This window comes from Mycetomoellerius zeteki, unplaced genomic scaffold (assembly GCF_001594055.1).
Source record: "Mycetomoellerius zeteki isolate Tzet28-1 unplaced genomic scaffold, Tzet1.0 scaffold19, whole genome shotgun sequence".
Classification (NCBI taxonomy): domain Eukaryota; kingdom Metazoa; phylum Arthropoda; class Insecta; order Hymenoptera; family Formicidae; genus Mycetomoellerius; species Mycetomoellerius zeteki.
The window spans coordinates 1,685,070-1,712,415 of record NW_017256854.1 but is presented as its reverse complement, the minus strand read 5'-3'; the positions used below and the strand labels follow the sequence as shown (position 1 = coordinate 1,712,415).

The 27,346-nt window shown below is 35.4% G+C and overlaps 1 protein-coding gene across 1 annotated transcript in view; it reads left to right on the top strand.

Annotated features, from left to right (window-relative positions):
* The window catches only part of olf413 (DBH like monooxygenase olf413), a 234,811-nt gene that overhangs the window by 196,165 nt on the left and 11,300 nt on the right, over window positions 1–27,346 (top strand). Inside the window, exon 5 of the mRNA XM_018446888.1 lies at window positions 23,456–23,650. Coding sequence (XP_018302390.1) covers window positions 23,456–23,650 — 195 coding nt within the window. The remainder of the gene's footprint in view (window positions 1–23,455; window positions 23,651–27,346) is intronic.

The following is a 27,346-nucleotide window of genomic DNA, read 5'->3' as shown; positions in this document are numbered from 1 at the left end:
GGCTACCGTCGACGCGCCACAAACTGGAACGAGCAAAACCAAAAATTTTCCTGTCCTGTAGTTTAGGGGCCTTGACCCGCGCGAGTTTAAGGCGAATTTGCATGCTTGAAACCAACGATCATATGGAACTATTATAATCGACCGAATTATGTCAATTTCTAGCAATATAGTTTAATTTTAATCTCGGTTTAACTAAATTTTCATCTTTTTCTAGTTTTAAAAATTAGATGAGTTAGTATTAACCCTTTGAAGCATACATTTTTCCGAAAAAAAGGGTTTTTTTGATCTTTGTTTATTTATAAAACTGTTACAATAAATAAAATAAGAACTACTAAACTATTTTTTTAATAGTTTTCTACTTCTAAGACACCAGGAAAACATCAAAAACCAGACCTAAATGCATCAATTAGAAAATAAACGACAAAAACCAAAAACTGAAGAAGTTTAAGTGGTAACGTATGTGGGTTACCACCATGTTTCAAAGGGTTAAACCTTGATTAAAATTAAACTACATTTGGTAGAACATTAGTGATACAAATAATATAAAAAAAAGTATCACATAAAATGTAAATCAGATTCTTAAAGTGGGATCTGTATAAATAGTGATTCGGTTTTTTCCGAGACGAGACGAGACTATAAGCTCAAATCTCGTCTCGGTCTCGATTTAATCTCAAAATTTTCAGTCTCGTCTCGGTATCAGCTTAGTCTCGACAATGACAGACAATCTCGTGTCGGTCTCAATAATTATAATATAATAAGTGTTTTTTTCAATTTCTTCTATGCGATTAAACTTTTAAACTTAAATTATTCACTGTGTGTTTTATGAATTAATTAAATTTTAAACTATTTTATTAATTTGTACTAATGTTTATGTGTATTAATAATTTAAATTTTTTTTAAAATAAATGAATATATCTGGTTTAAAGGATATTTTTTTAATGATTTAATTATTTTCTAAAGCATCATTAGTTATTAGAAAACATAGGAATAGCTTAAACGAAACATCGACACATATAATTTTATGCATAAATTCTTGATTTGTAATCTCAAAGATAAATTTCAGAACGTTAAAATTTAAGACTATATATATGTAGATATGTTACGCGTTGGAAAATGTATCTTACATATTATAAAATTCGAGAGTCTCGACGAGACTCGATATAAAAAGTCTCATATCGGTCTCGAATTCGGACCTTAAATCTCGTCTCAGTCTCGTCTCGGTTTCGGTACCGATACTAGTCTCGGTTTATCGTTCGAAACACTAAAATATAATAAAACCGTTAAAAATAGCAAACATTCGTTTTCGTGCAGTCTTCATCTTTTTTAAACTTGATTTCAATAAAATTTATTTTTAAGAATATATATATATTTTATCTTCGACATACATGAATCAGCAAATGGTGGTATTGCTGTTCGGGGAAAAAATGTAAAAGAGAAAATATATATTTTTATAGATGTATAGACAGATCTATAGACATCTCGGAAAAATTGCTTTTGCAAGCGCGAGTTGAGAGTGAAGGTCCCAGTCATCATGCAGTCGATACGCTGACCCAACTCACCGTTCTTCTATTTCTACGAAATATTTTATGTCCCCAAATGTACGATGCACGCATACAGAAACCACAGAAATAACTTTCGAGCGAATGTACTTTGCGAAAGGAAAACGCCATTGGTACCTGTGGTGTATGTGTAGGAACGGGAATTTGTTCGGAATGAAATTTTCGCAAACAGTGCTCGCCCGATGGGTTTTTCTCACCCGTCTACGAGCTCGTATTCAGCGAACGATGGAAAATTATACAGTGCGATCCACAATGAGGCAGTATAACCTTAAGATTTGATTTTGTTATTTTATAGATAAAAAGCTTCATACGAATATATATATATATGGTTGAATTCTGAATTGAAAATTATGTGACATATTCCTGGATGTAATATTTTTAAAAACTCAATTAAACTGAACAAAGTATTTATCAAAAAGAAAATTTTTATTATAAAAAGGTCCTGGATATTAAAACAAAAGGATTTTACATCCTCATTTACCCTTTAATTTATCTTTTTGTGTAAAAGATTAGATTTTTTTTTATTTTTATAAGCGCTGCTCTTATTTTTTTTTTCATATTGTAATCTTTCATATTGTATGAATAATTTTTTTGTACATCCTTTTTAAAATTTAAATAGTCGCAGTTTCATAACCGTACGAAGAATCTCGCGAAACTATTTTTGAAGATGGCTTCCAAGATCGATCGGTTACATCTGCTGTACCTTCGTGAACCATCCTGTACGTTCCATATGTGTAATATGTGATTCGGTGACGAATATCGTCGAGGAATCTGGCTACCGATTGGATTCCGCGCGAAAAGAGACGACGGCGCGGCGCCAAGTTGCATATCGCAAGTCGTGTCCGCGCGTCTTTTCGCGTACGTGCACGCGTACATCGATTCACATCTGCAGCCGACGTATCTTTCGTATGTACGTGCAATTCCGCACCGCTCAGCGGAAACGAGTAGCGAGATCCATCTCGAGCTACGACTCGAAATTACTTCGGATGGAGCGCCGGATATCGAGAACTCGGAGAGTGATCGTTATCGCTGGAATAATTAATCCATTGCCCTACCTCCTTGATTTGTAACGTCTACTGCAGATCGTTGAAAGTCGATGCAGCGAACGAGTCCATGGAAGCATTCCGCAAGCTGTATCTCTCAGGTATTTCAGTTGAGAGAAAATATTACTTTCTATTTTATAAAATTACTTAATAAAGTTAAAATTGTTACAAAAAAAAATATCGAAGAGATATAAATAAATTTTATCTATAACAAATTGAATTGTTGCGATGTTTTTTTAAACAATCTGGTTTAGATCTTTAATTGAATGATAAATTACATTCAATAAACTTAATGGTTCGTCTGTATATAATTGTACATTTAACATTTAATAAAATTCATAATATTAAATATATTTAAAATTATTGGTACACATTTTTATATGACGATTCTTTTTTCTATTTTTTTTTCTTTAATCAAAGGAATTAGTATTGAAATGTCGCGTCAGTTGATGCATATTGCATTGCAATTTAATTTGATTAATAAATTTTGATCAAAATTGGACGCTGACATTGAATATATAACTTTCATATTAATCGAATAAACTCAGAATTGCATGACCACATATAACTCGAAATGTGTGCGAAAGTATGAATTATTCTCCTTGAAAAGAAAAACAAATTCAGAAACACCTATTTTTGGTGCAGAAGCGGAAGTTTCAATTAATACTAAAGTTTGCCGAATGAATCGATATCACTTTCGCCACTATTCAAATCTTTAATCGAGCGCGCGCAAGTAATAATAAGCGACACAAAGTGACAAACTTTGGCAAAATCGTTAGTTTAACGACACACGAAGTATTCGAGCCTGTTTCGAATACGGTAAATGATGCTTAAATCGCTACAACGATGATATAAGCTCAAAACGAGAGAAGAATATAATTATTTCTATTATATAAATAAAAGTAAAATGCATAAGAGGAATAATAAATCTAATCTCTTTCGCGACTGTTTTAACGCTATTCGCCGCTTACACGTTCCTGACGCATCGTTGAAATTAACTTTCCTGTCTGCGCAGACTGCGGAAAGCGTTCGCTCTAAACTCGTTCGTGCTGTGACGGCTTAATAGTGCGCGAATGATATTACCAGTTACCAGAAATTCCGAATGCAGTTTTAGGACGACAGCGAGGTGGTTCAAACTGCAGATACGTGGAAGTCGCATCTAGCTTGGGCTGTCACGCCGCATTACGTTAATGTGCGTCGTCACTTTTGCAGATAAACTATAAACGCAGGTAGTTATCACGACGTGTCTCAGCCACATCGACATGACGAGCAAACCTGTGTGCCTTTTGTGAGGTGCATCACGGACAGAAAGTAACGTTGTGAAAACTGGAAGAGCCGATAGATGATAGAAACGATGTCTGCAACAGAATTTAAACCATTGTATGAATCAGCTATTCTCTATTATTATTAGAAAAAATTAAATGTGGTTTTTAATATCTAATATAACATTTAAAATGATACAACAACAAAATCGGTATTGTGAATGTAGAGAGCTTTTTATGAACACACTACTTTTTTCTATTTCTTTCAGTAATATAAATATCGCTCCTCCCCTTACTTCAAAAAAATGGCACAACTTAAAAATTAAGTTTCAGAAAAAGGAAAAACTATTTTTCAACTTGGTAAAAATTACTGATTAATGAAATAGGTATAATATTCCAGTGCAAAAAAAAATACATTCTTAACATGATCAAATATCACTTCTGTCATTTTCATTTCGCAACGGAATATAAAAATGACTTTTATAAAAACCAGCTTTTTTGAGTTGTAACGTTTGTCGATTTTTTATGAAGTTGAGTTAATTCATTTTTAATGAGACTGATAAGGCAATATTTGTCTAATTCATTTTCATTTATAATTCAAAAACTATGCTTTTTTAGTTAGGTCACTTTTGAAGTAAGAGAATGATATAATTTTATATTTGATTATGTTATATTTGATATGTTTCGAAAACGTCGTTCGAGACCAAAATGTTTCGGTGCAATTTATCTTTATTGATTATTGATATCATAACAAATATACACACATCGAAAAGATGTTTGCACCGAATGCTCGCATTTATCCATTTTTCTATAACCGGGTGTTCAATGGAGCCTCATTTTCTAGCGATCGCACGATTCTCAAAGAAGATCGCATAAGACATTTTGCACCCATGGTCCCTTCATTTCTGCGACAAATTCGCTGTCCGTGCCTGCGAAGTCGAATGAGAAGTGTGCGAAGAAGAATCTCTCTTTCCATCCTTCCCCCTCGAAAATTTTTCAACCTTCGTATTTTAAATTTTCCCCGCATGAAGAGTTTCATTCTTCAAGCACTATCTCGGTACTTACTTGGCGAAGTATGTGACAGAGTATTTGGCAAATTACACATCTTTTTCCTATCAAGCAGGAGAATGATCCATCATTGTCATTTTAAAGCATCGATTTTATATCTGCGTTTGAAAAGAATTCAGAAAAGCTCGCGACATTCTGTATTTTTTTTTCATTTCTGCGACAGTTCGTCCATATCAATAAAGTTGAATGAGAATGGCAGACAAATGTCCTATTATTTTATACTTTAAATTTCTCGCGTGAAAAATCTCATTTCTCATATTCTTGATATATCCTTAATTTACGTGAAAATGAAAACGAATTTATACCTTTATAGCTTTCGAATTTATATCTTTATAGAATCGACGCACTGAGAAAAAAATATAGTCAATTTTTATAAATATTTAGTTCAATACTGCCAATATTTACTTACAGTAAATAAATATTTGTTCAGCAAAAAGAATGATTGTTAAATCAAATTAATTGTATAAAATAAATATATCTTTATATTTAATAAATATTTAGTCGGCAGTATTCAACTAAATATTTATTAAAATTGACTATACTTTTTCTCACAATCAATGCGAGAAAAGATGATTTTTTTGTCATGATATTTTCTGCTTCTCGTTATTCACATTTTCTTAAACATCTTAATATTCATCTAATTTCTATTTCGAAACATGGAAAGGACGGTTTTGCTGTGATAAAAATTTAACTAGATACAGATCTGAAAATAACTTTGACCATCAAAATAATTATGTGCAAACTGGCTAGAATACGTGCAAAACTTTTTACAACATTATACGTATTATGCTTCAGATTTTTACGTAATTATTTTGATGATCCAACAAAATTATTTTTAGATTTTATCTAGCTAAATTTTTAGCTACTACACACTTCAACAAAATCGTTCTTCCCATGAACGAAAGTGACTTCTTGTTTGTCGTTTTACGTTCCTGAGCACAATATCTCTTCAGCCTCACGCTCTCCGAGCTTATCGGCGCGGAAAGCTCTATTCTTGGGCGTGTTGATATTTATTTAATCCGCATGAAAATGCAGAGCAGAAAGTTTACCATCGACTTATGACTTCCGAATTGACGTTCGAAAGTCGATGATCCGTTCATCGGATCGACTCCCGCACACTCGACCCGGCGAATTCAATGGCTGCAATATATACGAATCTCGACCACCAGACCGAATCCACGCGAATGTCGAGGACTTTCTATTGGCACGGCTTATTCGTCGCACCAATCTTCCGGTTTCTCTCGTGCGTATGGGCGCACACGCGTTTCTCCATTTTCCATCCTACTTGATCGAATAGTCCCGTTTGCACCGCCGAGTGGCACAGCCACTCTTCCGGCATTTGCCACTCGATCTCCAATTTCGCTCTCGCGATCCACGCTATTCCGTGCTGCTTTTCCACCGAGTCGAACACCATCCTATCCTCACCCTACCACTCTCTTCATATCTTCAACCCTTCCTCGTCTTTCGAGCATCTGTAGGATTGCATCTCGTCACCCCTTTGCAAGCGTCATCCATTCCGCAAACCTCTGTGCAACGCGCGGATTCGCGCTTCGCAAAGCGTATTCAGCGTGCTCGCGTCATTTGCTTTCCGGCGGTGAACTCCTCGTGAGAAGATCGAAGATGCAGAAGAGGATTTACGGAGGATTGTAGAAGATCGCGCACATTTCTTTTGACCCGGTTATCGAATCCGCAGACGATATTATACTCGTTCAGAAAGAAAAGAGATGAGTTCCAAGAGTAACGATATTAACTGAACATTTTTAAATATTTATAATAAATATAGTATTATAGACACGTTTGCAATGTAATTCATTTATTTTATGTATTACGCAAAATTTTCAATTTATTTTTTCAAAAATGTGCTTTTTTAGATCATAAAATTTGACAAAGTACGAATATAATTTGATTTTCGTGAGTTTATATATTTAGTCTATTAATATACATTTTTAGAAAAACCAGAAGGGAAAAAAAAACGGGGACAAAGGAAATGGCGGAAGTAATGCCGGAGAAAGAACTCGCTTGCCACGGTAGCGTCGATTTTATCCAATCAGCGATGCCTTTAATAATAATCAGCAATCGGCCTCTTCACTTCCGGCGAACAAACGGGCTAATTACTGATCGGGATAAGACGCAAAAGTGGTAGGCGTGGTAATATGTGCGTGGATTTTTATTCGCGCGCGTGTTCTATAGAAACACGTTTTTTTTCTTTCTCGTTCTTCTTCGTTCATTTTCAAGATCATGAGCAATACTATTATCGCGAAAGAAGAAACGAAGTTTATAAATATATCATATCCTTGCAAGAATCGAAATGAAATTGATCTAAAAATTCTGATAGAATAACCACCAAAATCAAAGACAAAAGCAGATGGACTTGTTAAATCATTTTATGTCAATTCCGTATCTTAAATTTTTCTGCCGGATGGTAGAATTTTGCAGCAGACAAAAAAGCGATATTTTATTTATAGCTCCTCGAGAGGATTTCTCACGAAATTCACAACGAGAATATAGAATTTTCAATTCAACTAAGGAAATTAAAATATGAATAAATTATAACCGTACATCAGAATTTAACGCTTGTGAACAATTTTTGATGAAAAAACAAGTTTAAGCTACGCTACGTTTTAACTTGCGGCAAAAATTCAAGAAAAATCTCAAGCGAAGAAAAGTAGATTCATTTTTGAGGGTTAATGCTTGGACATTTCCGAATGAAGGGGGTTTATCACGCTTATCTGAATCGCGAATGGCCAGTCGCGCGCGTCGACTGAGATTGGATCGTTACCGAAAAGCAAGGAACACCCGTAAGTTCCTAACGGATACGCCAAAAATAACGTCGGAATAAAACGGGATCTTCCATTACCGGATTCGCGGAAAAGGTTCATGCGGAGGTTATCTAAGCCTCCCCACCGCCGTTATCTTAATGGCACTTATTGTCTTGACGTATAGTACGTTTCTCTCGGTTTCACCACTGCCTCCGCGATTCCTCTTTCAGCTCTATCCTTTCTACTTCCGTGCGCATTAAGCTTCGCGAGGGTTGCGAGAAGGTGCACCACCGCTGATGCCAGTCGTTATCGCGAGAGCTGAATGCCATTCGTTCTCCGTCTTTCATTCACCACCAGGAGTTATACAAACTTGACAGCGTATCTCTGTTTTCAGATTTGCGTAAATTGAACGTTGAAACTTGGACAGAATTAAGAAAGTGAATTTGAAATGTTATTACATTCTGCTGAGATCGTTCTTACAGCTTTTACAATTCTGGCGCGATAGATGTAAAGGTCGTTAATTTAGAAATTATTTCAAGCTGAATTACGTTTTGTGACTGAATAAAGTTTTGTTACTTTTGCACGCTTGAAACTTACCTTGCAAAAAGCGATTTATTTCAGTTGAGTACCGGAAGATTATCGATCGAAACTTTTGTTGGAAAAAAGTACTTTAAATTCTTTAAGGGATATTTGAGTGAAAAAGGTCGTAAATATGAAGCACTAAAAATTGTGCTTTATATTTTATATACAACGTTATCATCATTCTTACGGAAAAGATAGTTTTACCGAAGTATTTAAAAGTTTAACTAGATACAGATCTGAAAATAATTTTTTCAGCATATTAACATCTTTGAAATATGATGCCTGTTTGAGCATCGAAATTAGAATTTAATTTAATTCATGAAATTACTACAGTGGTTTAATTGCGTTTAGTCCGGAAATATTTTGGCGCGCAATTCGTTGGACTACAAGTGTGGTATATATGTCAAGTACATATATATCATATTAGTGATTCAAGATTGAATTATTTAAGCATTTAAGATCTAGCTTCGATCGATATAGGACTCTAATTTATCGATTGTGTTTCTCACATACACTAATACATGTCTAAAAATGAGATTATTATTAAAAAATCTGTTAGACTATTCAAAATAATTATATAGGACGTTCAAATTGATTACATTAGAATGTCCCAATTTTGCCAGTTCATCATGTTTGAAATTCCTACGTAAATATTTTAATGATCCAACAAAATTATTTTTAGATCTGTATTTAGTTATATTTTTGAATATTTCAGCAAAATCATTCTTTCCGTGTGTTATTTGATGAAATGAGCGGTAATTTCCATCACTCCATGTTATACTCTGCACAAAAATAAAAGATTCCTATATTTGTTGAGTAATATCGGGTCACGAAGGTATAGCAGCACTAACAGCAGCGTTTTTAAAATAGGAAATCGTGAAATGAATGTCGTCCGATATATTTCGATGAATACATCTCGCAGAGAAGAGATCCGGACGATTCCGGCTCGGTTCTCAACGTTTGCTTCCGACAAATATCAGTCTGTTCTCGAGACCTGCGCCATTCTATACGCGCTTGCGAGGATATGACCGCTCATTGTTTCCGATTTTCCACGTTCCCGAACATTTTGCGATGCCGACGACGACGATGATTAATATTGACGCGACTATACGTGGAGGCAGAGTCTGCGCTGTATAGCTAAATTACACGAACTTTAGTGCCCTCCTATCTGCCATGTCGACAACGGGGTCCCTAGGGATTCCTTGGTTCGTTGACACGACAGTCAACGTCATAAGCCAGGACGACGTCTCATCCTGCCGCAGCATCATTCGCTAAGCAACGTCGAGTATCCCTGTACTCTGTGCTTCGGATTAAATTAGAACTCCGGCATGTAAAGCAGCAAGTAGAACAACTGATCGGTGGTCATTTAGTTTCCAACATTTATTAATATTCGGAAAATTATGGTCGATTGTTTAATTACGAGTCAGTAGATAATTATTCGAATCTCTGCTCTTCGAGCATCATCAATTCGGAGCAACTTCTGCACTTCACTATTTTGCCTTGAATGGCAGTAAAACGCGTATATATCTCCAAACGAAATTACATTATTCCGTACGTCCATATTACGCGCGATTTGACAGGTGCAATTTTTCCTTTGCTTCTCGCACTTACACGCGCTTCATATTTATTTATATCACCGTTGTTTCCTATCGCGTGCTGTCGGTAAGAAAAAGGAAAAAAAAGAGAGAGGACACAAGCCTTCAGGGAAAAGTTCGCACTTCCCGCAACACGCGGGGTGAAAAACCACGGGACTTATTCTTGGCATTTATGGCGACGAATTCCGTATTGAGTTGGCGCGGCGTGAATGCGAACATCGATACTCGGTCATTTAATGCAGTGAGTGGTATCTTCCGCGTTGGGAAAAGTAAAAAAAAATGAGAAAGGGAGAGGGAGAGAGAGAGAGAGAAAAGAAGAAGCCGGAGGTACATAGTCGGCGTAACGCGGAATCGATAGCCGAAGAATTACGAGGAGAGGGAACCGCGCGTGTGCGCGGCTGCGGAATAATTCAGTATTCTCGGCATAAGTGGCGCGCGCCGCGGAATGAACACATGCGATTCTGCCAGAGGGTGAACCTGCAAGAACCTTGCCCGCGAGGCGGAAGAGAGAGAGAGAGAGAGAGAGAGAGAGAGAGAGAGACCCCCACCGCAAGCTCGTTAATTATACAAACGCCGTTCGTGCTCACCTCGGCGCGGCTTGCTGACGCGAATACTCGCGCTTTGCTCGCGCCGCTTTGTTGTGCGTCGATAAGCGATAAGGGTGGTTTCCACTCTCTAATTCCGACAGTCGACTGTCTTGACCGGCTATTTTTATCGCTTCGCTACGCCCTGGATGCGTTTATTGACCGTGGATGAGTAATGATCGAAAATAGTTGGACAAAACGTTTTGCAAGACGACGTGCACTGTCTTGCACTACACTAAGACTTATAACATACAGAGAAACAAAAAAATTTGACCATAAGATTTCGTCTTTGTCAAATCATTAATGACATATTTAAAAAGAATCAAATTTTGGACTGTTAATTACAGCTTATTAAATACTAAAAATAATAATTAATATTCACAATAGCCACCTTTAATTTTGATATGTACAAGTTTTAAGTCGCTTCGGAAATGCATCAGCGATGGTATCTTTCCATAGATAATTTCTCTCAGGCAGCCAATAGAATGGTCATTGATTTATCAATTAATAAAAATATTTGGGTGCAGAATTTTTTTTATATTTAATATAATGTAATTAACACTCTAGAATTTGTTTAAATATGTTACTATCCAGGATAGTTGATATTAAAGACGTCGTTAAAATAATGATAAATGTCATCAACTTGTTACCAGGGTAATGATTTGATAAAAACACAAAATTTTGTCACACTAACGTTTTTGGCACTCGGTATAATTCTTAATTTCACTTTAAAAGTTGTCTTATTGAAGTGACTTTAAAATAAAAATTCAATACGAAATGGAGTAATAACTCGTTCTCTTATTATCTTAATCATAAATTAGCGCTACGTGAAATCTCACGATAATTTTTCATCGTTACACGTATTGTGTATGAGACAGGAGATAGAAATTCAGTATATACATACGTAGTTACATATAAAATGATTAATGTTTTAGTTTCGCAAGTTGATATTAACGCTTTAACATAGTAAACGTGTACATTACTAATGCTGCAGACGCGAAACAAAACACATGTTTTATTCAGCCGTCATTTCATTAAACAATCGTAACATTAATTAATAGCCAATAAATGAAAATGGCAGTTAATTGCCTCATGAAATAAGCATAAGTCTACAGACGGATTTACCGCCACACGTGTAAACAAATTGTAATCTCCGTATATGTGGAATCAATAACATTTGCTAATGATTGAGTGCAAATATTTTCGGCCGGTTTGACTAGTACATGATATATGTGGATCGTTAATTCGGAAACTTTAAGCGATCGTCATTAATCTTCGCGTATCGAGCACCGAAGTTCAGCATCGACGGGCGAATTCGGCGCGCGCTTAGTTACGTTGCAACAACGCTCGTGAGTATTGCTCGAGGTCCTTGACAGGATCCACCGGGAAGTTTAGACTGAGTTTACCCGTTAATGACTGGGTACATACCAGAGGATGTGCTCAGGTACGCCGGTGGCCACGTATTCGCCGATGTTGGCTCATCGGCTTCACGTTGATGAAGAGAGTACCAACGATACACCAAGCAAAACGATAGAATCTTGTTAGCGATGCCCATCCTTTTTCAACACCCAGTACACAAGCGTACCCAATCAATGTTTCTCGACGAAGTTCGCTAGTATACGTGATTAAGTTTCGATAGTCGCCCCGTGAGTTTTAAAAGAATAACACGTTCTGCTAATCTCATGAAAACATTGCATTAATCGGCAATATCTGCGAGTATGCGTCTCTAAAAACTTTTTGTGTTGGAAACAGTTTATTCAAGTCTTTGTCAAAACTTTGTGTTGAATTTTTAACATATTCAAGTGTTAATTTAATGTTATGTTATTTGAATATTTTGTGTTAGTTTGAATATTCAACATTTCTTAGTGTCAAAGTAACACAATTCATGAATAAGTAGATATATAACATGAAAATATATTTTTAAATATAAATTCTAAGATGAATGAATAAAGTATGTGTTAATTTAACATTTCATAAATGTTAATTTTACTGGATATAGACTACAATTTGCTTATAAATTGCGTCAGTACCTCTGTTTTAATTTTTTTATATAATATTTGTGTTGCTTTCTAATATATTTATCTTATGTTTTATTAACACAAAAATTTGAATGAATGTTTAGGACACGTGAAATTTGTTAAATTTAACACAAATTTTCTAACTGTGAAGAATAAATGGTTAAATAATTCATCAGAAATAAATCTTCCAAAATCGCGTTCCTAAATGGTACATAGTTTTGCTGAAATACTTAAAAATTTAGTTTATATAATTTTGTTGAGCTTTTATCAAAATAATTATATAAGACGCGCAAACTGCAGAATACTAGAAAGTCAAAACTGTTTAGAGCTTTACTCTTCACGTTTGAGTTTTCTATGTAATTTTGATGATCTAACACAATTATTTTCAGTATCTATCTAAATTTTTAAATATTTCAGCAAAATTATTCTCTTTGCGTATGTATTTCGTAATTTTACACAGTTGATCTACATAATGATATATAAAAAAGAGATTTTAAAACAAACTATTATTATAGATAATTGATTTGTGATAATTTTCATAAAAAGAACAGATTAAGTAACAAGCGATCACAAAGATTATTTCTATTTCTATTTCTCTCTCTCTCTCTCTCTCTCTCTCTCTCTTCTTACTTCTAATAAATTTTATTCAAATACAACTGATGTCTTTTCTAGAAATAAAATCAGAAATGTATTTAATTCGTATAAAGGTAATATTAAAGTTCAATTCATTGAAGCTCTTTAAAGGTCATTATCGATCTTCACAGGCTCATCTTACGCGTGTACCCTCCAGAATGCCGCCGACTTTAATTCTGTTAAACTTCATTAAACGTATAGCGCGATATATGCGAGGTAGCATACATCTACGAGCGAGAATCGTGCCGTCTTATCTGTTGCAGTTAGATATCCGTGTGAGATCGCGCTCGTTTTATCGCCGGCTATGCAGCGCCGAGTACGAAAACTAACACAACAAGCGCCGATAGCTTGTGTATCTTCACTGACGTGCGCGCGTTTCGCGTCATTATTCAAACGGAGTGAGAACTTTAATCGTGAGAACTTTAATCACGCGATTCCAAAATTATTTAGCCGACGTAGGGAGGAACTTCGCAGAATGGAAACGAGGAAAAGGAATTGCTTTGCGTCGCCATGATAAAGCGATTTTACTCGTACTTGACACTACGCTGCAGCCCTATTTGGAATTCTTCGAAGTTCGTAAGTCGACATGAAGTAGGAGTTATCTCAGAGACTCGTGAATATCGCACCTGTCTAATTAAAGAAAATGAACGCGATTTTATCAAAAGGCACGGTTGACTTAATTCAATCGTATTTCAACGATGGAAAAGGAACTTCTTTTCGCTTTATGATTTCATTATTGAGAAAAAACTAAGATTAGATGGAATTTATTAAAAAGGATCTTGTTAGACGATATTTTAAAATATATAGAATGATCAATATTTAAATTGTCTCTTTACATTCTATAAACTTTTAGATGGTTACACTGAATAAAATTTTGTTCATTTTTGGTCCAATGAATGATCAATCAATGTCCGACTTAATGTTCGATTTAACGTAGTTAATTCATTGATACAATAACTGGATTCATTTATACAACTATATATTCATTCTTGCAATGAATTCTAGTAACAGTTTTATAATCTAAATCATTATGAGAATTCATTGGACTAATTTTCATTATTTTTTCATAATTCAATGAATATTTTATTGTATTTATGTACAGTTTTGATTCAGTGTACATTAAAAAAGATTTAAGCGTTTTCAATTGAATACAATGATGATATCTGTAGTACTGATAAAATTCCAGGATGAAGTATTTAATTCTATGGATTAATTCTAATTGTATTTTAAATCTCGTATTTTACCTTGACATATGAAAATCGCGTTTCGTATCAATCCGCAGAGAAATAGGCGGGCACGTTTAGCGTTTAAACGCGAATACGAAGCTCGGGCTGCACGCGCCGTGAGGAAAATCGATGCGCATAAAGTATTCTTCTCGCGTGTACGCGAAACACTGATACGTATTTGAATCTAATCGATGTAGGTGCGCTGGGCTGCCTGTAACCGAGCCTGCGACACTTTCAATGGCACTGGCGTTACGAATGATTGCACCACGTACAGCGTACATATCGTACTCTAGCCGAGGTGGATACATACGCCATCCACAGGATGTTCCAGTTTCCTCGCCATTCCTTCCAATCGCTTAACTTTCAACGAATGTATCGATCCTTTTTTTAAACAGAAGATTTGATCGTCAAGTCGTAAGCTTTTGAACATTTTCAGTATCATACATGTATTTAAAGTTAAATTTTTACGAAATTAATCCTTCGCACTCGAACGGCGACTCTCAGTCGCCACTTGGTTTCATGTAGCAACTCGAGTGGCCAGTGAGAGACGACAATGACCGTTTATGTTCGATATATCTGGGCAAATTTCAAAGTAAAAAAATATAGTTTTATAACTGTTAATTTATGTATATATTTCATTTTATGTCAGAAATTCTAGTGAAAAATATGCGTCGAGTACAAAGGGTTAATAAATGCTACTTGAAAATTTATAAAATAAAAGATATTGTTACATTCTCTTGAAATTTAACGTACGTACAAAATTCTTTGGCTTTAAATCATCCGTGAAACAATTAAATTATCGATATTCAAATATTAAATTTTTTTAATTCGATGTTTCCATAAAATTTTGAACACCGTATATAGTTGTGCTAAAGATCCTGGCAAGATTTTCCGATTTACGTATGTTTTCGTTACGGCAAATCGAGACTGTCGATTGTAAAAGAACCGATTCGATCCCGTCGACCAGATTGGTATTCGCCGCACTATTATCGATTTCTCCTTACGTTTCACGGTGATAAATATGTAGAAGCCCGCGTATTGCTTTATTGCAAATTGCGCTCACGCTCGCGGGAGTACTTGAATTCGAGATACCCTAGCTGGATCTCGCGAGACTGAGATTATCGATTCGGCACCTCTGCCGTTCCCAGGTGGCGAGCAAACTCCTATCTACTTTATGGCAAACTATACTTATTTATGATACACACGTTTAAACATTTGTACCAAATGGACAAATTCCGTGAAATATTCAGTAGTTTCCTTAGCGTTTGAGAATGCAATCTTTATCTTTAATTTCACTTTCTTGTTTCAAAAAAATTAATGATTATTATAAAATATTTCACGTTCAATTTTAAAAAAGATTTATGATTATATGCCATTTCCTTAAATAATAAAATCTTTAAATTATAGCAGATAGAAATAGCTATTGTATTTTGCTGAGCACATAAGTCCACATAATATTTTTTCCTACGTTCCATGATATTTCTAAATTACTATTGTGATTAATAGAGTATGTTATTTACTTACACTCTTCTAAAAAATATATTAGCTCCCTTAAGGATAACGAAATAATTTAATTCTAGCTGATAGCAAGCCCTCGAATGTCCACCACGGATGATGAGGGTATACGAAGAGGGGAAGAGATGACGAAGAGTGAGAAAGAGAAGGGTATAAGGGGTTGAGCGGCATTGAACAGGGTTGTAGGCAGGCGAGAAGCGAGTGTGTTGGGAGTTTGAAGCCCTTAATTGCTTTTTAAAACTTTCCAGTTCGAGCTTCTCCCTGGGCGCATGATGGTGGCCCTCATCGCCACCCCTTCGTCGCACCCTTTGCATTCTACTTAGGAATGTTCAATATTAGTTTTCCCTATCAGGGTTGCGAACGCGCGTTCGGCTAAGACGACAGGCGAACAAGACGGATGCCAGAAGTGGAGGTGGGGAAAAACGGGGACGGCCGCGTGGACTGATTCGTCGATAACTGGCCGTCGGTTTTTGCACTCCAGGCAATTAACGTTGCCTTCGAAAGAAGCTACTCACGGATATCGGTTTGTCTATATTCTGAACATCAGGAGTCGTCCTTCTTTCAGCGAGAAGCAAACTGTCCGTGCTGTCGAAGTTTCGCCGTGCTCCTCTCCTTTTTTTTTTATGAAAAGGAAGATATTTTCAATACGCTCGAAAGTTAGCTCGCAGAAAGCGCGGTTGTTTCCATCGTGTCAAAGTGAAACGATTGTCACCATTGTTGACTCTTGAGTTGTTCTCTAAGAGAGGAAACTGTGAGTGTTTGCGTTCGCAATTAGCTGAAATCTGTTGCGATTACCTATGTATCATAAATTATATTTTATGCTAATAGAATACTTCGAGATACTCGAATAATCATAAATATTATTTTAATTTAAAAAATGATCTTCATTTAAAAAATTGCTATATTCTTGATATTTTGATACTGACACTGAAAATATACCTTGAATATAACATCTCAATTTTAAATTTCGATAATTTTCAAATTCGAAACCGCCTTTTGAATACGTTTAATGTTATTACTGAAATGTATCATTTTCAATGATCGCATAAGGGTCGTTTCTTTACTTTTTTTCCTCCAGCTCGCCGCTAAAGTGACGATTTGAAAGCGGGGAGCGTTATCGAATTTCTAAAACGGAGTTTTCCGAAGAAGAAAGAGCGCGTCATTTGCTCACATAGCAAGTGATATCTCTCAACCCCGAAATTGGGGTACGCTCCTTAAATTCAACGACTGCCGCGCGACGTTAGCCGTGAGATACGATTTCTGGCGTAATACCGAAGAGGAAGAACAGGGGTGGGAAGTTTCGAAGAGAGGAAAGAAGTGGATTTTCAATTTCGAAGAATAGTTCGCGTGCTCGGCCGAATGATTCCTATTTGTTATCCCTTTATTGTAACCCTTTTATAGTAACGTCAATATTACATTGACCCTTAGATTTCGAATCTGAGAGGACATCAACCTCAAGTCATTCTAACGGATTTGTGATTACTATTATAAATTAGATGAAGATAATCATATTTCGTTATCGGAGACTTCTAGCTAGATAATTGTCAGATACTCAAATTGAATTATCCGTAAGATAATATTGTTCAATTTACTGTTATTCAGAAAATTGTTTTAACGTTATGATCGAAATCGTTTCCGGGATCTAAGAACGAAGTTTGCAACAACAATAACCTTACTCGCTTCGTGTAATAGGGGAACTCTATTAGGCGCTATTATAGTACTATGCTCCCTTTTCTCTCTCTCTCTCTCTCTCTCTCTCTCTCTCTCTCTCTCTCTCTCTCTCTCTCTCTCTCTCTCTCTCTTCGTACTCAACTTTGGGATTCCACAGAGCACGTGGCCCAAATCTTTTATGCCAGAGTTTCCAAGGGAACTCGCGCGCCATTTGCTCACATCGCGACTGACATCTTTAACTTACGAAATGGGATCTTCTGCCTTCCTTTCCTCTCCCCTTTGACCCAACGACTATTGGAACGGATAATTGCGAACTACGATTGTTCCTAACGTAGATACGCAGGCAGACGTTGGAAGGACGTTAGTGCGCAAAACGAACAAGTGGAAGAGATTTACGGCTTGCGAGAACAACGAACAACAAAGTTGTCCCGCGAAAGAAACGTCGCTTGAGTTAGTAGAGAATGTCTTCGAATCTCAAATCCGTTCCGTTTGTCTTCTTGCTTACATCTTGTTTCGCAAAGTTATCTAGCCTATCTTTCAAATAAAATTCTTTCTTTTATATCTTACTCGTATGTTAGTAGAGATACCTTTTTACAGAAATGTTGCAATATATACAATTATTATAATATGTGGAAGAAGTAACGTAAATTAAATAATGATAAATAAATTAGCATGTGTGCTTAGTTTCTTTAGAGAGCATTTCTTATCGTATTCGATCTATACTATCTGTATTGTTATAAAAAAATATAAATTTATTAATATTATGAGACGTGTGTAGAGGAAGGTGGTGTACTTTTGACCAATTTTGACATTTTTTCTTGTGCAAACTGTATTTTGATGTCTAAAAATTCAAAAAATTCTAAAATATTTTTTGAAGTGTTGACAGTAACAAATATTTTTTATAGATTTAAATTGTTATGTTTTGTACATCTTTTTTTACAGTAGAAAAAAATTGAATTTTGGTCAAAGGTACAACACCCATGTACCTTTGACCAGGGAGTGTTGTACCTTTAACCAATGTATTATATAAAATGTATGTAAAAAGTTAAGATATTTAACAAAAGTTTAATTTTATTTATATTTTTATATTTTTAATGTCTTTTTACACCACATATACAACTTTATATATAAAATATATAAAAATAAACTTTGCCATACAAAGAGGCGATTTTCGTTTTTGTCATGAAACGATTGAATCTGGCAAAAATAGTGTCCTTCGTTCATTTCATTCAAAATTGCATCTAATGAGCATAATTTTATTAATATTGGAGGTGAGATAGCTAAACTAAATGATTATCCGACGTCGTATTGACTGGTCAAAGGTACAATATCAGTTACTGGTTAAAGATACAACGCTTGTTTACTTTCTATTTGTTATTACACTTTGTTATTATACTTTTATAAATTATAGGTTAAGATTGACCGTATTAAGTTTTAAATACTTTTTTCTGAATATCTATTTAACATTTTAAGCAATTCCAACATAAGAGAGAATACATATATTACATTTTATGAGATTAAAAAGCGTCTTGAAATTACTTAATTCGAATGCTTGAAAACAATAAATGATTTTTCACACGAATATAATTTCATTCATTGTTATAATTATAAGTTATAAAACATCTCTGGTACTTGTATTATAAACTACATATTTTTACTTTTAAAAATATAGATTTTTTATAAATTCAAATGGTTAAAGGTACAACCGGTCAAAAGAACACCATGTTCCCCTATATGAATTAATAAGGATGCTGCTTGTGTGTGTGTGTGATAATTATTGAAGAATTTTGTTATATTATCAGCAATCTTTAAATTTTTATAATATTATTTCCTTTTATTATAAATTAATGAGGATGTTACTTGATATAATTAAAGAATTTTGTTAAAATGTTATTTGAAATCTTTTAAAATTTTTGTAATATTTCCTCTCATTTGGAAGCGATTTTTAAATATAATAATTTTCTGTACACTACCACACACCTTTTTATTATGCCGCAACTTCTGGCGTTTACGAGCAGCTCTAATAAGCATCCTCATGATAATTAACGCATAGTTATGTTTTCCATGGAACATATCCTCGTTTAATGATCCTTACAAACATCGACAGCGTTTCTGCTTCCGAAAGAACTTCTTCTACATCCTTCTTTCTACATCGTTCTTCCTCTTGCCAATCTACTTAAGGATGCAGCGGGTTAGGTGGATCTTTTAAATCAGGATTTCTGAGATCGAGCACGTGGCTTACTCGCATCGCGAACAGCGCACTCGAATCTCACAATAGCACCGCGTTCTTTGAACCCGACGATCAACGAGACTCACAAGGTACTATTTTCCGGGAAACTCCTACATAAGAATGTAACGAAATAGAAGATAAAAGAGAGGATATCTATTATGCTGTAACGTAAAATCCTTTGTGAGTCATTTAATGAAAGTGCATTGTGTAATAATATAATGCGTAACAATTAAAATATTTCAAATGATCACAAGATAAAGTAGAACGATTACAAGATAAAGTTAAAAATTAAATTAGAGAGATAAGTTAGTTAAGGCAAATGAAGAGATTCGAAGAATGACTTAAAAAGATAAAATAAAAAGTAGTTATGTAACCATGAATGAATCGTGATATTCAACATTATGGAGGATAAAATGTGAAATTATGTCGGAACTGTCACGATGAAATATGAGATATTAGAACTCTTCGAATTAATTACAAACTTTATGTACGAAGAAAACACAGAAACAGAAAGAAAAAGCAGAAGAGAAGATGCATTTATTATCGTCTCTAGATAGGGATCTCTTTTGAAGTCAGGGGGAAAAAAGTAATAAGAGTCGTTAATGTTGTGAGAGAGATTTAATTTAGCCTGTATTTAAAATATTAAGCAAAAAACTTATAATATTCAGCTGCGCTTTCCTTAAATTATGGATTTTGTGATCAGAATGAATTTTTGCGTTATCATGAAAATTTAATGATCGCTTTTTTTCGCAACCGTTTAATTGTCGATATTATGCACCCGGATAAACAAGCCGGATAAATTGAAATTCTTTCAAAGGGCAAAGTTTGTTTAAAATTCGTTAGAGAATAACGTAACGTTATTTACTGATAGCTCCGAAGCTTGTCGTTGCGGTATTAAAATTCAGTACTTTTGAGATACACTGGAACGTAATGTCCTTCTGAAAAGAAACTGTAATGTGATTGATCGAAGAAAGGACAACGAGAGTACGTAAGTAGTCGAAGGGCGTCTCCGAAATCGATCGTTGGCGAATCTCGTGATTCCCACCTCATTCCTTTCAGAGCGATGCCCATTTCCTTCGATCGACCTTCCATCTTGGCCTCGGGAATCTTTCGATCTGCCGGATCTGGGTCGCCACGTCGTATTCTATCTCCTCGCTTCCTCGTGGAGTCAGGCGAGAATGGCGCCCGATTGTCTCAAGCAATTCGGAAACAAACGTAGGTGCGCCAATGATTATACGTCGGCGAAGTTAACGGACGTGGGATTTCGCCTCTTTAAAGAGGAGAGGGTAGACCCGACGTGAGGCTCGGCGATTATCGAGGAACGTGAATGGGTAACACGTGAGCAGTTTGCAAATCTGTACGTCGCCGATTGCGAGACTTCTGTGATTCCGCCGACGATTTTTTTGCTTCACGCCGAGACGTGTCTAGAGTGGCGAAGTACGCTCTTAATCTGGGTCTCCGATACGTTAATGGCGGCAGACAGGGGTCGATAACGATCGAGAACATGATGGATGTGAATTCCCGTGGTACCCGCTTTAATATTTCTGAGTTAATGTTTCAAAGTGATTTAGGCAAATTATTGTTACAAATGTTTTAATATGTTTAAGCATGTGCGTTTTTACAATCTCTATTATTTTATTAATAAAAATAATTATTGATTTTTTTCTTATTTCTTTTAATTATAAATAAAAATTACATTTATAATAATATAAAAAATATTATTAAAATATATTCAGTTCTCTCTCTCTCTCTCTCTCTCTATTGAATTGAATTGAATTGAATTTATTGAGTACGAACAATATGAATTATTATATATGAAGGTTACATAAAGATGATGTGAAAGAAAATATGTCAATATATAAATCTATAAAGTAAATGTACCAGTTAGTGAACATAATTATTAGATAAAATGATAAAAAATTTAAACATTAAGCTTTCAGTGATATATATGATTTTGTAAATAAAATCGTTATTTATAAAAATTAAAATAAGACGAACTTATTTAGAGTCGCACGTGCCAAAAGCTTAGTATTTAAGCTTCTTATCATTTCGCTAACTGGTACATTTATCTTATCTATGTATGTACCATATATGTTATGAATATTATGACATACTAGTCTAAAAACTAAAATTTAAAAAAATGTTAATTTTTCATATCTTCTCGATGAAAGATATCTCAATTTCTCGTTTAATCCATCCATCTCGGTGTGTGTCTTCATATATTTATAGTTTGGTCATGCGCAATTTATGGCTCTTCTGTGAATTTTTTGCGGCTCGCCAGCGCCAAGTCATAGCTGCAAATATAAAATCATATTTTTTATTTTATGCAAACAAAATAAGCATTATGCAAGTCGCTAAGATATTACTTCTTTCTGAAAATGACCTTTAAAAAAGGTTGCTGCTCCAATTTATGTTTTATCCCATTATAATAAATGAGCAGAATGAATCGATTAAAGATTAAAGAAGATAGAGTCTGCCATCACTTGAAAACATCAGCGTCGATACAGAAATTGCCTTGATTACAAACTTGCAAATTCGGCTGACAATAACTGCATGCTTCTCATTTTTATTCCTACCACTCGCGTCAATGAGTGACTTTTTTTTTTTGAACGGATCGGTTAACGAGCCCGCGTATGGTCAGTCCCCAATCAGGCGCGATTGTCCCGCAACGTGTAAGTGGCTTGCTTGTGTAAAAGCGACCCCAAGTTTGGCACGGTTGGACACGTGTACGTTTCGCGGGCAACCGCGACAGGCGGACGGGACATTGCCGCTTGCATTTGGTATATGACCCGATCACCCTCGATGGCCGCCTTTCTTCTCGGGGGGTGAATCGCGTATGCCCGCAGCGCGACCGCAGATGATTGGCGCGCGCCAAGAGCAATCGACCCCCTCGCGAACTTAGGGGTGCCGAAAGGCTTAAGCCACCCCGGGTGGTCGTAAACATAATCCAATCCGGAGTTTTAATAGCGGAATTATTAAAAGTCATACGAGATGAGAAAAATGCTTTGCACCGTTACTTTACGTTGATTCACACACACGAAATATATATATGGTATTTATATTTATATTCAATCATGTGTATGAAAATATGCTGAGAAAAAGATGCTTAAAAATTTATTTGTGAGAAATATATATATATTTACTTCACTGAAATAGATTTTTGTTTAAACATGGCGAAATAAAATTTTATTCCTAGCAAATAAGTAATTTATTTTTATTTTTTACAATTAATGAAATATATTTCACAGAATATATATATTTCGTCATCACAATCAAATTTTTTTGTAACGAATAAATATCGAAGAAAAGTCGTAAGTAACATTTGCTTCGCAATTTTTCTCTTGATGTATTATATTAAACAAAAGCGTTATCGGAATTGCATTAGTAATAAAAATTAATGTATTTTCCTCTTTTATTTTTTTAAAGTTTATAAAAATGACTTACAATAGTTTGCCAGTGGTGCAATTTTTGATCGTAAATTTTACAAAAGGTTTGATTAAAAGACGCAGCCAAGCGCGCAATCTTCAGCAGAGGACGTTTATTCGCGTCGTATATGAGGTAACTCTTTCCGGGAAGCAGCAGCTTTTTACAGCGACCTGGGTACAAAGCCGCAGGCCTTTGTAGCCCCGTTTCTTTATCGATATTTTTCGGCGGCAAAAAGCGGAGAACGAGACACTCGTTTTGATTTTGGATCTTCTTTTATGTTTCAGAACGACACGATGCAAGTGGTGTGGCAATATCACGTGGAGGAGCCGGTATCAGCAGCCGGTATCTTACCTGATCACGGGGCAGTGCGAGGATCGAGACCGTTATACCTGGTGCAAAGAGATGCACAGCCCAGACGAAGTTCGCGTAATCAGGAAACGGATCCGCCTCTGAAGATCTGGGACATTCTGAACAAGCAGGTGAGTTCATGAGTTGCGAAGCTCTATTTTCGTTTAACATTTAAATCCTTATATTCACAAGATGTCCTATGAGATAAAAATCATTCTACGATACACGATGAGTACGATCCAGAGATTCTGTCAAGATAAATGCTTAATGAATGAAATTAACTAACGGAAGAAGGAAATATTTCGTTTTCACCAGATGTAATTAAAAGAGAGAAAGAAAGAGATGAGAGAGAAAGAGAGCAGTTGGTGCATATTGCATTTATTATGATTTGCGTTATTACGACGGCACGTGACAAGAAACAAGAACAAAGTTAATATTCATCCCGACCGCGGAGAAATTCGCGAGTGCGAACAAAGACGATTAAAGAGTTTTAATTAGAGTTCACGAAAGTGGATCTGCCATCGGCATTGTGATATTGGACTCGATTTGTACGGAGGGCAGATTCAAGCCGGTTTCATTTAAGTATTTAAGATAACTAAAGTTACTTTATTCAGCCTTCACTGAAGAATCATCGTCAGTATTGTAACTTGTTATTAACTCAACATTAATTTTAAACCAAGAATATCTAGCTTCGTACTGAAGTTTTCTGAAAACTTGTAATGAAAGTAAAAAGATTCCATGAACTCTCTCTCTCTCTCTCTCCGGATTCTTGAAATGTTAAAAACTAATAATTGGTAACATTCAACACTTGATTCCTTTAAGGCTGTATTACAAGTATTTTTTAACAAAATGAAAAAAATTATACAAAAAATTACAGATTTTTTTATACTATATTTCAAAGTAATACAAAGAGTTTGTGGTGGAAATTTAGAACTCGAATAAACAATTATTTTAATAAAAAGTTGATGTTTTACAAAAATAATTAAACTAAAATAAGAAAGTTTTCATTTAAATTATAAACATGTATTGTTAAATATAAATATTGATCTCTCTTATTAAACTATTTCATATTTATACATTTTAATAGTATTAGAAAAGTATAAATTTCCAGTTCCAGTCGCTTTTTGACTGTACATCTGATACATTTTTAAGCTTTGAAGATTGTAAAGAAATATCGATTATTTCGCAAACCTAAACAGAGAAAGTTAAAAATATTCACGTACAAAACGAGGAGAGAAATTGGTTTTGCACGATCAGCGTTTTAATGTTTGTAGAGACGCGCGGCAAATCATTCGTTTATTCGGATCCGAGACGCGAACAAGCTTTTTCAAAGCTCTCTCGTCATACGGTTTTGTTTCCGTCATTCGTCGACACGTGTACAGGTCGTGCGTGCGTATGTATATCGCGTGCGTGAAATGAATGTTCGAACGCATTTAGCTGGGTGCGCGCGCGACTGGATTTTTATCACGCAGCTGAGTTAGAGAGAGAAAGAGAGAGCTGAAGAGATGGAGAAAGAGAGAAGGTATTGTGCAGTGCCGAATTTATGACGACATAAATCTTAACCGGGTCACATCCGGCAAAAACTATTCGTTCATTAGCGTCGCCGGGTCGTAGATTACGAGGTCGGCGCTATCGCCGAGAATCGGACAATGCTAATTCCACCGTCTGCCCCGGCGCTGTTTATAGTTTATATCGAGACCGGAATCGGGCCACCCTTACGTATTACGCTCGTTGGCCCGCGAAAAAGTGCAAGATCATTCGCTGGACGTGCTGATAAACGACCCGGAAATGTTGACCATGTAATATCGTTTGAGACAAGCAAGCGCCTAGCGCGAAATGTATTCGCTCGTAAATACATTTCCAGTTTGTCGAATTTTGCCATTTTTCGCGAGATTTTTGTGCCCTTTCGCGTTACCGAGACTTCGTTACAATCGCTGTAGTGGAATAATCGAGATAACAGATCTGTACTTTTTAGTTACAGTTGCACGTTACTTTTCGTCTTCTTTCCTTGTTTCAAGGAACAGCATATGTTTCTTTTACTTTAGCTGCAAACAATGTAAAGAGAACTAAAGTAATTAAAAAAACTTATTAATTGCAGCGAAATTATTTCGCATTTTAGATATATTTAAATATAACGCTTGAATGAATTGCGAATATTTACTAGGTTATAGAAAATAATAGATGAAATCATAATGAAACGTTAAGCATTTAAAATGTTTATCTTGCTCATTCACTCGAAAATTTTCTTCAAAATTATTTAATCATGGTTATTTATCTCCTTTCCAATTTTAGTGTCCAAACATTGATATATCTAAGATATTTTTGAACTTCTTTAAATTATTGATATGTTTTGGCATTAATGTTTTTAGAATATCACTGGCATTATATTTCTATATTTTGACCTGCATTTCTTTTTCGAATATCGCGAGGAAGTTCGCTCTTAACTTAGTACGCAAAAGTTACCGAACGGTCGAGTAACTTTTGTATCGCGCCACGATGAATATGAATAGAAGAATAGGCAAAGAAGACGAGGCTGATGAGAAATGAATTTACATTGCGCCATTCTTAAAATTCCACGATATTCTACTGTTTATTAGAAGGATTGTTACTGGTTCGTTAATTTTTATATTCTCGCCGTACATTTGCGAATACCATCGTGTTTCTGTTATAACTTTTTGATGAAACATGTTGAATTTATTTTAACAAATTTAGAATTAAAAATCAAACATGCACATGATTACCACAGTTATTTTATTATTGACTCATCGCAATAAATTATTCGCAGATTTAAGATTCTTAACATTAAATTATTAATATTCTTATAAAGATATGCATAAAAAAATTATTAAATCGCTTGTCAATTCTTACTACTCATGGTTGTGTTTCAAAAAGATTTCGACGCACGGTTTGTAGAATCAGATATATATATATATATATATAAATTAGGGATGCACCGGATATCCGGAAAGTATCCGGTATTATTCGGCACTTTTACTATCCGGATATCGTTAATATCCGGTTGAAATTTGATATCATTAAATTGTTGATTTGTTATTATATAAATATTCTAAAAATAAAGTATGCGTATTCATAATGCTATAATATCTTATACATTGTTGCAAAATTATAATTTTTTTTCTATTGGTTTTTTTTTAAGACATTTTTCCGGAATCTGGTCGGATATCCGGAAAATTTCGGATATCCGACTCGAAGAAATTACCTTCTCGGATATCGGACCGGATACCGGATATTCGATGTTACATTTTGTTCGGATATTCGATATCCGGTAATTTTACGATCAGGTGCATCCCTAATATAAATTCTCACAGAAGAAATATTTAACCGAATACAGGATTTTTCTTATTTAATTAGATTGACTCATGAAAGTTTTTCTGTATTCTATTTTTCAACACTTTACGTCACTTTGTGAATGTCAACGAAGAAAGATCCTTTCGAAATGACGGAGACAATTCGATGCCTGTTGGCATAGAAATCGGAAATGCATTCGCGTGGTCCCTAAAAATTTCTCCGTCGCCCCGGGGCGTGAGTCAACGTGCTCGACCGCAAAACAATAAACGCGCTCGTCCTTCCCGGTAATCTCGACATCGATAATTTCGTATAAGCGCGTGGGAGAATCCGCCAGCGTGGTTGGAGCGCTTAGGGCCAGGAGTCGATCGTCGGTCGTCGGAAGGGGGAGAGATGCGCGAAAAAGAGAATTGTAATTTTCTCGAACGGTGTACGGTCGTCCATACGCCCCGCGGCGAACAGTTCGAAACGATCCACCAGCATCCAGCCCTTCCTACTCCCCTTGGGTCTCCGTATTTACC